A 9,704-nucleotide genomic window follows, 5' to 3' on the forward strand; every position below is an offset into this window, starting at 1 on the left:
TTATTTCTTTGGTTGAGCAGTGACTATTTAATTGGAACTATGTTAAAATTCAATCTGAAGTTCGATTTTGTCCCTATTTACCCCATTTTACGGTACCTAGTAGTAGTTTTATTTTTCCAACTGAGAAGGCAAAGGTATAATACCATAAAGTCTCTTTCTGGTCGTTCCCTCAATGCTGAGGATCGTAACTGTATGTCAATCTTCTCCACTAGGTCCGGTTCTGCGTCATATGTACCGCTCCTTGTATCTGGCCTCCAGTAGCCTCCTTGAGTTGGTCCACCCAAAATAATCCACCTAAAAGTCCACCTAAAATTAGATCCATACAGCCTATTCTTTTATATATAATGCATTTTATATGAAAAATTATATTATGAAAAAAAGTTGATTAATTTAATTAATATGAAACATGGCATGAAATGAAATTAAATGAGATGAAATGATATGGGATGAAATATAATCTCAGTAAAATGGTTTTGGCGGTAAAAAGGCCTCGTGTCACAGACTATATCCTTTTTCCCACATCTCGTGCGTTCCGGCTTACGCATAATAAAACGCCACATGGTGGACATTTACTGAAATTAAAATAAGACATGACTTAATGGTCTTAGTTACCAGGTCATAAAATCCCATAAAAATCTATTTTGTTTTATCTGTCTCCACTTTTTATGTTTTTCAATGGACGAAATAGACAAGTTAAAGTAGATAAACGACGCGTACTTGACTTGGTGCGACTGAATATATTTAAGTTAGACACTTATAAACCAATGTTATTTTCTTAAAAGTCAAAATGATAAATAGTTATGACAGATTACTTAAATCGTAAAGCCTAAACCGTAAACTTCATCAATTACCATTTAATTTTATGGAGGTTACCATCTAACGTAGCGCAAATATAAACTTTTCAATAGTATTTCGGGCTATCTCCAACTGCGAAATGGATGTCGTGGAAAACTCTGTGTGTTCTACTGTAGAAGATAACGAAAAGATTAAAAACACTAATACAGATAGAGAAGAGATCGTCCAAACTTCGGGAGGATCTAATGTGTGTCAGAAAACGAACGGCGTCGCTGAGACCGACGAGTCCGCTGTAGATTGTTCAGTTCCTGCAGAGGTTTTAGAAATCGCTGTGATTAACCCAGACATTGAAGTTCAATGTGAAAATAATCAAGATGAAGTCATTCCAGAGCCTGGCAATTCAGAATCAGTCATCAATGACACAAGTGCTTCAGACATAATACCATGCGAATGTGATCCTGCACCAGTAGTAGCTGCTGCTATTCCTACAGATACAGATTCCAATGAAAATAATGTTGAAAAGTCACTTTCTGAAGTACTGGATCAAGAAGTAGAGAGCACAGTTGAACTGGAGAGTGTGGTAGATATAGGCTCTGACAGGGTCGCTTTTGAGACTGAGATCCTAGTTGAAGAAAATGTAAATGATTCAAATGAATCTAAGATTGATGAAATTGTTAAATTAAGACAGGGAACACCTGACCTTTTGAATGAATTAGATCAAAATATTGAATTTAGTGAAGCATTACGCTCAACTGACATTACTGGAAATGGAGTCAATAATAATACTACACCTGTAGAAGAAGTATATAATAAAAAAGAGTTATTGGATATTTTGAAGGGTAATGATGCTGAAGAATGTAAACCTGTCATCACTCGTGTCAGTGTAGATAAATTGACTGAAACAGAAAAAGCCCTTCAACAACTGTCACGTCTTAAGAAGCAAAAAAAAACTAAAAGTAATGTGAAAGTATCAATCAGGTGCAAGAGTGAACGCAAAGAAATAGTTGCTAAAAAAGAACCAGAGGTAAAAAAAGAATACAGTATAGTCAAAGCCCTTGTTAAAGATTGGGATGATGAAGAACCACCCGAAGGTGAACAGTTAAATCAAATAATAAAAGAGAATCAAAGTTTAGATGTGGAGCCCCAAGATATTGTAGTCATTGAGGAAGAGGAAACCAAACAAAACCAAACTGTGTTACGAACATCAGTTGATTCTGCTGAAGAGACCACAAATCTTAATCCCAGCAAGAGTGGTGATGAAAATTCTGCACAACCTCAACGTAGACTAAGCAGAATCATTAAGAAAAAAGTTATTTTTGATCCTGACAATCCAGACACATTTACAAAAGTTAAATCATTATCTAAAAACAAAGAATTGTCAGCTGATAAAGATCAAATTGTTGTTAAAAAACCGAAAATGGATATTGTATACTCTAGACCAAAGTCTAAATCTCCAGTTTCTAAAATGCAATGGAAAAAGCCATCTTCTAAAAATAGCAAACAATGTAAGAGGCTGTCAGAAGTTGATAAATTATTAATGGATGAAGGTGCAGTTAACATGATTTATCAACTGACTCCTGAAGCACCTAAAGGCAAAAAAAACATGAAAACAAAAGCAGAATTCATTAAGAAAATACAGAGTACTACTCCTGACTCTAAGGAAATGAAGTTTAGAGAAAGAAAAAAAGAATTGAAAGGAGAAGTAGGTGAAGCCAAGAAGATATTAGGTGGCAAATATAGGAGTTCAATCGGCAGTTCAGTCAAATCTCCTTCAATGAATGAAGATTTTGAAGCACACAGTGCTGACGATTCCATTATTTATCGCCGACACTCATCTAGCTCTTACTCAAGTTCGTGTATGAGCCCTCGGAGACTTAGTGACGTTGAGGGAAGTGTTATACAAGTTACAACAAGCCATTCAATGCTGCAACACACTGAAACTGAGACGCAACCAAATAATGATGCAGAAAGCAAAAACTCTGTCTCTGAACCATTCTTAGAAGATCAAAATGTCATTCCAAAACAAATAAATAAAGATGATTGTTTGTCAATTAAAGAAAAACTAAATACCAAATTGTCCCTTGCTTTGAATAAGAGAAAAAGAGAAATTGTTAAAACGGAGAAACCGAGTAAACAAAGAAAAACTATAAAAAGTCAAGAGAAAGTCATAAACAGGGAAATAGTCCATAGCTTTAAGTATGTCTCTGTTCAAATTGATCAGAGATTTGGTGAAATATGTATCCTTGATTCCGGGACCAATTTTAATATAGAGGTAAACATTTATCATAGACTACTTTATATATATATAAACCTTAATATGAAATTCGCTATATAATTTGCCCTTCCTTTCTAATAACAAAAATACATTAAAATCTAATATGTTTTATGAAAGTCCTTGAAAGGCTTGTAGAGAGTATTAAGCAGTAGGCAGCGGCTTGGCTTTGCCCCTGGCATTGCTGAAGTCCATGGGCGACGGTAACCACTCACCATTCGGTGGGCCGTATGCTTGTCTGCCTACAAAGGCAATAAAAAAAAAATTTATTGTTGGCATCACATGCAATGTCACAAAAATAAATCAACCTTGGTGTTTTTAGCAGTCTTGTTTGACAATATAACTGACATTCATGGGTGATGTTAACCACTCACAATCAGATGGGCTCTGAACTTACAGGCTTTGAACATATGCAAATCTTCATTAAAATGTCAACAATAGCAGGAGACTACGGGAATTTGAAAAATAAAATTATTTACTTTTTATATAGTGAATATTGTTTTGCCTTATGTTTGGGTACTATGTTAGTGATGTTGTAACCTAACTTTCTCCATATTGTCGCTGTGAAACCAATATCTGCTATGCGCAAATCTCTATTTTGAATAAAGAAGTAAAAACATTTTCATATAAAATTTTATATGAAAGTGAATTTTTAAGAACTATATCAAATGAAAGCTATAGATAAATATGAATACAGTTTTTATATATGATAGAGGAACTATACGAAAAGGTCAAAAAGTACACAGCAGATTTTGGTTTGACAACGACGATATGTTGATTTAACAATAATTTCATTTTATAAAATAATTTCACATTGAACCTGGTATACGTTTACTTTTTCAGGTAATAAAAGAAATAGAGAAAGCTTTATTGTTTTTAGATTCCAGAGAAGATATATCTGTAACATTGTTATTGTCCACTAGTGGACAGATGTGCCTAAACTTAGATTTAAACCTTCTATTAACTAAGAGTCTTGATGACAGAACTAATGATGCTCATGAAATTGCTGAAACTATCAGGTAAAATTTCATTTAATCAGTAACAAATTTTCAAAAACATTTACTTCAACGCAGATTGTTTTGAAACACCTACATTAAATTTTAAAATGTATTGGATCACTAGTGAGACTTTTGATTACCTTATAATCTTTCTTCAAGGAGAACCTATATCATAAATTTTAAATTCTAATTACTACCGATCACTTGATAATACATATTTTTATAATTTCTTCCCCTATTGGCATATTTGTGTGCTTGCTATAAGAATATTAATGAGGATATATTTTACAGATAGATTATAGTTCATAAAAAAAAGTCTGACATTAATATATTACCTTTTAATTTGCTACCAAGCTCCAACCCACCTAGTTGTATAAAGTTACCCGGAACATTTGTTAAGTCACCACATCAGAACCTCTAGATATGTAAAGGCCAATTAAAATAATCATAATACATAATTCCTCCTCCCTGAGTCACATTCCTCATGTCTTGAGGATTGTGCCCGCCTTCCATTATCCTTCTCTGGATGATGTTTCACCATGTTCCTCTGTTCTCAGTGGTGTTAATAATTACATGACTAAAAATGGACAAGACAATGATTAGGCTAATTAGGGTTCATGCTTAATATTAAATATCATACTTTGATATAAAATTATTATATTGTATTTGTTAATTACAGAAACAAATTAATAAAAGTATGGTACATTATAAAATAGGTGGAAACATTTTTTTCCTGCTTGGCAGGTTACCATTAATGGTTAGATGAACAGTCAACCTTTAAATTATATCTAATCTATAAAATATAACTCGCATATTCATATCCATAATCCTAATTATTTCTATGTCTTTAGTAAAATTTTTTTTTCAGATCCTTACTGTGTACAATTCTGAACCACACAAAATTGTTGTGCACAGCTGTAGAGAGGGGATGCACTGGCCTTGGTTTCACATTAGTGGCATTAAGTGACATCACTTTTGCCTCTGAATTTGCTACTTTTGCACTAAGTAATGCCGAGAAAAATGCAGAATATAGTTTGACACCTGGTATCGCTATACTTAGTTATTTATTACCACAACCATTGGTAAGTTTTTAATAATATTGAATATAATCAAAATACAAACTATAAATTAAAAGAAATCGTTATAAATTATTAATTTCAATTTGACATGTCAAATTGGTGTACCATACAATAATAATACATTATATATGTTATTGAATTTTTAAATATTATTACAGCTCAACAATATTGTACTATTTGGGAGACAACTGTCTGCAACAGCAGCTGTGCAGAGTGGCCTTATTAGTCATTGCCTCTGGCCGGCAAGCTTTATAGAACAGCTACGAGTTGTCATAAAAGATATAGCTGCTCAACCTGCCCAAGTGAGTATTTAATAGTCTTCATAACTAGAATCATTTGCTATTTGTGTACAGTGAGCCTTCCATCCCTTTCCTATGTATAATAATTCTGTTATCTGTGTGTAAGCTACTCCGCCTTCATGAATGCAAATGTGTCCTTTAGGACATAGACATGACTGATATAATGTATAAAGATTGAGATTTACATGTCCGCATTGTTCATCGGTCATGCATAATGGTAAAGAAGAACACTGAAAAATGTATTCATTATCATAGTTAGACTGCAGTTTCCAATAGTTTGGTTCAGGACAGCGACAAGAAAATATGATTTTCGGTGGTTCTAGGTGTATATTCCTGTGATGTAATTCTTCTAATTCGTCAGGGTTCATACGTTCGTGTGTTGTCATCACAGTAAGTGCTTTTGCGTTGTTGGAGCACTGTGGCCAGCTTGTTACCGGTTGGCAAAACTGAAAGCAATTCATAATAATTGTTAGTCATGTTAGTCTAACATAATAAATATTTGTTTGTGCTGCTCTTAAAATCACAGATTCGCGTATGGAAAAACTGACCAAATTTATTTGTATTTAGATTTAGTAATTCTTTTTCCTCTCTAAGCACCTGTCATTTTTGGAAATACTTTGACATTGGCAAAGGCGTTGGAGCCAAATTATTAAAAAAAAAAAAATTGTTATTCAAGAATTTTATATAGATTAGTTTAAGAGAATAAAATGTTTTGTTTTATTGTATTTGATGAATAGACCTGTAGATAAGCTCGGTTGTTGATTGCAATCCGTCTGTTATGTTTTGCGGGAGAGTCGCACCGCAGCCGGCGTGCGCAGCGACAGAGCCGCACGAGCGCGCTCGCACGCCAGTAGCGCGGGATCAAAGCCGAGCACGCCTGTCGAGGCTCGCAAAACGGGAGACTCCTCTCGCTCTCTTCCTGTTACAATTGCTGTTTATTGTTGCCAGCTTCGACAAAATTACACAATTTGATTGGAATGACTATTAAATTCTATTCTATATCGTTAATTTTAAATACTTTGAAATTAATTTGGTCAGACATGTGCGAATCTATCTATCTAAGCATATGATTGTTCACCGTATTCAGCATAGAAATTTTGTAACTTCAAGAAAGAATGATTGATCAGATTATCTTAGAAAAGCAGATTCAAATTCTTAATTAAATTATTGTCAATATTTTTGGAAAAGTTGCAAAGAAACAGATACAGTTAGATAAGTTGATCAACTTTCATACCTAACAATAAGTACTTACCAAGCCATAATAATATAAAATAACCTCGTCGGTTTCATTCTCAATGCAGATATATGAATTTAATAAAGTTAACAAAATAACATAGAACCACATGACGTTCCTATAACTTATTTATTATTGTAGTGTCTGTCAGTTCTCTCGGATGTTTATAATAAGGTCATAACCTATGCTGATAAGATACGCTATAAGTATTCTAGAAATGACAAAATCAAGTTAAACTGATTCAAATGTTAATGTTCATTTTGTTAAAGTGTCGCCTGGTATGAGTAAAGAATGGCCTTAAATATTTGAATTTTAATAGCATTGATAGACAACGCACTTGGTGTTAAATGGTTAAATGTTAAATGTTAAATTTTTTTTTTTAGGCAGACAATTCTAACCAGCGATGTGGTCCGCATTGCCGTCGTCGCTGTTGTCGCCGAACATACTGTGGAAGAGCAACTCGGTCGGCGGTGTATCGCGTTCCGACCCGGCATGCTGGTTCTGGCCCAGCGGGGTATCCCGGAACACCGTACCGCGTCGTTAGTCGTCGACTATCGCCTCGACACCCGTCGGTTGGGCATGCTAGGGGTAGCGCCGCGAGTCTGGTTGTAGTGTTGACCGCGGGAACTTCCTTACTCTGACCGGGTTCTGACCCCGGGCCGAGATCGGACATTAGGTGTAAGAGTGCAGGGGAGTCGTTTAGTGTAGTAGGGCCCCAAAATATCCTTGGGCCCGCGGTCTGCTCCCAACATCGGCAGATCGTCAAGTCCCACATACCCCGCGCGCCCCCTAGGTGCGGGGACCTCGTCGGAGGTCCGGTCCCGACCCGAAAAAAAAAGACAATTTTAACCACCGTTATCCACTAAGAGCTTCTATTGCAGTGATTTAAAATTACAAAATACAAGAATATTTAGAGAAACTATGTATTATAATATTTTTTTCTTTCTATTACAGGACGTTTTACTAAAAAAGCAACTTTTAACCCTGAAGAAGACCGAATCAATGGATTCAATTAAGTCCAGCCTTGAAAAAGAAAAAGATATGTTTGTTAAATACTGGACCACCGTTGAGAGAAATGACGAATCCCATTAAATCCACATTGTATTTGAATCATAACAGTTACATTTTTTTAAATTATTATCATTATCATAAAATCTGGTAACAAAAAAAAAACGACAATAAATTAGAAATCATATAATGACAACACATACACAATAGATTACGTAGATCTTGATCTCGTATTTCATTTATTTTTGCAAATTATGTGTTTTATTCTATGAAGAACCGAACTTTTTTTCGTAATACGTTTGATGAAATGTTCATGTCATTAAATTAAATCTAAGTCTTTGAAGTTTGCATAATGCACGTACATATATGGTCACTATTGTGAAGTGTTCCTGGTGTGAGTAACTGCGTCGTTATAATCGAATTTCATATAGAACGCTATCGACTAGTGTTTATTAAAATTAATTTTGTGGTTTACATACGGATAAAATAAAATAAAATGTTAACTAATTTGACTGACTGACTTCAAAATTACAGGCGAACATTGTGTTGCCTTTTGTTATACTATTTTTATTGCGTAGATATTACTTAAATGTCTTTAATAATAACTATAATATCGATGTGTTTTCATATTGTGAAACTGATTTCGATTGATGTTAGGCGTAGTTAGTTCTCGACTATGTAATGTTATAGATGAAATTGTTTATGTATTTGTTTTATATTAAATGAGTTTATGTTTAGTTGTAATTCTAATTCTGTACACATAGCCAAAGTATTGGGGTAATGGCCACATGTTAAAAGTATGATAAAAATGACAAGGTCGCAGGTTTCTGAAAGAATATTAAATGGTGGTTTATTAGCAATTAAAATCAATTACGAAACACGTTCATTCCCATTGTGTTAACTTTTATCTCTTTCAAAGAACCTTATTAATAATTACGCTAAGAAAATAGATTTATTTAGCCCTAAAAACATTAATGTTTTAAGTTAACTGTAAGTCGAGGAATAAACAATTCCCATTCTGTTTGAAATAAAGTGCCTTTGAGAATAAACTCCTCACTCTGGTTTTAGTGTATAAGACCCATATTATTTAAAAGTAGGAATACGTTTCTTTAATACATTCGACTCTAACAAGTGTAATAAAGTTTCAGGAAAACCAAAGTAGAGCATATTTATATATTTTTGTTGTAAACGTTCTGTACTCTCTTCTCATCTACTCTCTTATACTTTTCTGATATTGGAAAAAATGTATTGGGATTAAATAAACGTTCTCCAATGTATTTCCCTTTGTGATATATTTTCATTGGTATTTGGTATGCAAAATGGCCTAATCTACGTTGGATAATTATCGTTAACGTCAGCCGTTATTATATGACAGTAAATAGACGAATAAAAATTGATCCATTTAATGATTACGATGCGATTTTGCGCATAGCGCACTCAATATATTTTCGTTTATGGTCTTAGATTATTAGTTATTTTCTGTGACATTGGAGAGAGTAGGGTCACAATTCACCCTTGATGCGGTACAAAATCATTGCCTTAAACGAGAATACATAGATGGAAGAAATAATTATATTGGAAACTGAGTAACATTTTGTCAACTCTGCTAACACAAGTACACTGTATTACTACTATTATTATTACACATTATTACTATACACTATTTTTATCTCGACGAAAATATATCTCTGTTTAGCCATAAATCAAAGATGAATATATTGTTAGTATATGTATACAAAACTTAAATTTTAATGGATACGAAAATAATTCATCATATCTCACAATGTGAATATGTAGGTATATAATAAAGAATATATTGTACACAACTTTCCAAATGTTTTGCTGTTCATCCTTTCAATTTCGATTTTACTTTATGAAAAAAAAACTTGACGTTACTTTTTTATTTTAGAACTCCACGGTATGAATACTTGTTACACCAATGGCCGTTTTGGGGTTAAGCCGTTACCGGAACTCATAAATTCAATGTGAATGTCGCTATCCACTTTGAGAAATGAGGTC

General features: G+C 33.7%; 2 protein-coding genes across 2 annotated transcripts; one reads left to right on the plus strand and one right to left on the minus strand.

Moving 5' to 3' along the window:
* Positions 1-618: 618 nt before the first annotated feature.
* Positions 619-9,511, plus strand: LOC101742952 (uncharacterized). The gene is made up of 5 exons (XM_012694959.4): positions 619-3,067; positions 3,911-4,086; positions 4,934-5,147; positions 5,303-5,446; positions 7,632-9,511. Exons 1-5 carry the CDS (start codon positions 935-937, stop codon positions 7,767-7,769), a joined length of 2,805 nt encoding a protein of 934 aa, XP_012550413.1. The 5' UTR covers positions 619-934; the 3' UTR covers positions 7,770-9,511.
* Positions 4,389-7,632, minus strand: LOC101742806 (uncharacterized). The gene is made up of 3 exons (XM_004931459.5): positions 6,696-7,632; positions 6,183-6,362; positions 4,389-5,889 (listed from the first exon to the last, which is right to left on the minus strand). Exons 1-3 carry the CDS (start codon positions 6,786-6,788, stop codon positions 5,455-5,457), a joined length of 708 nt encoding a protein of 235 aa, XP_004931516.1. The 5' UTR covers positions 6,789-7,632; the 3' UTR covers positions 4,389-5,454.
* Positions 9,512-9,704: the final 193 nt, after the last annotated feature.

This window comes from Bombyx mori, chromosome 11 (assembly GCF_030269925.1).
Source record: "Bombyx mori chromosome 11, ASM3026992v2".
Taxonomy (NCBI): domain Eukaryota; kingdom Metazoa; phylum Arthropoda; class Insecta; order Lepidoptera; family Bombycidae; genus Bombyx; species Bombyx mori.

What these genes read in the sequence shown, in the direction of transcription:
- LOC101742952 (XM_012694959.4), top strand. Translation starts at nt 935, where the DNA reads ATGGATGTCGTGGAAAACTCTGTGTGTTCTACTGTAGAAGATAACGAA. An exon ending in GGACCAATTTTAATATAGAG is followed by an intron (nt 3,068 to 3,910) that starts GTAAACATTTAT and finishes TTACTTTTTCAG; the next exon opens with GTAATAAAAGAAATAGAGAA. An exon ending in TAGCTGCTCAACCTGCCCAA is followed by an intron (nt 5,447 to 7,631) that starts GTGAGTATTTAA and finishes TTTCTATTACAG; the next exon opens with GACGTTTTACTAAAAAAGCA.
- LOC101742806 (XM_004931459.5), bottom strand. Translation starts at nt 6,788, where the DNA reads ATGTGGTTCTATGTTATTTTGTTAACTTTATTAAATTCATATATCTGC. An exon ending in TTTTATATTATTATGGCTTG is followed by an intron (nt 6,363 to 6,695) that starts GTAAGTACTTAT and finishes CAATTGTAACAG; the next exon opens with GAAGAGAGCGAGAGGAGTCT. An exon ending in ACAACCGAGCTTATCTACAG is followed by an intron (nt 5,890 to 6,182) that starts GTCTATTCATCA and finishes AATTGCTTTCAG; the next exon opens with TTTTGCCAACCGGTAACAAG.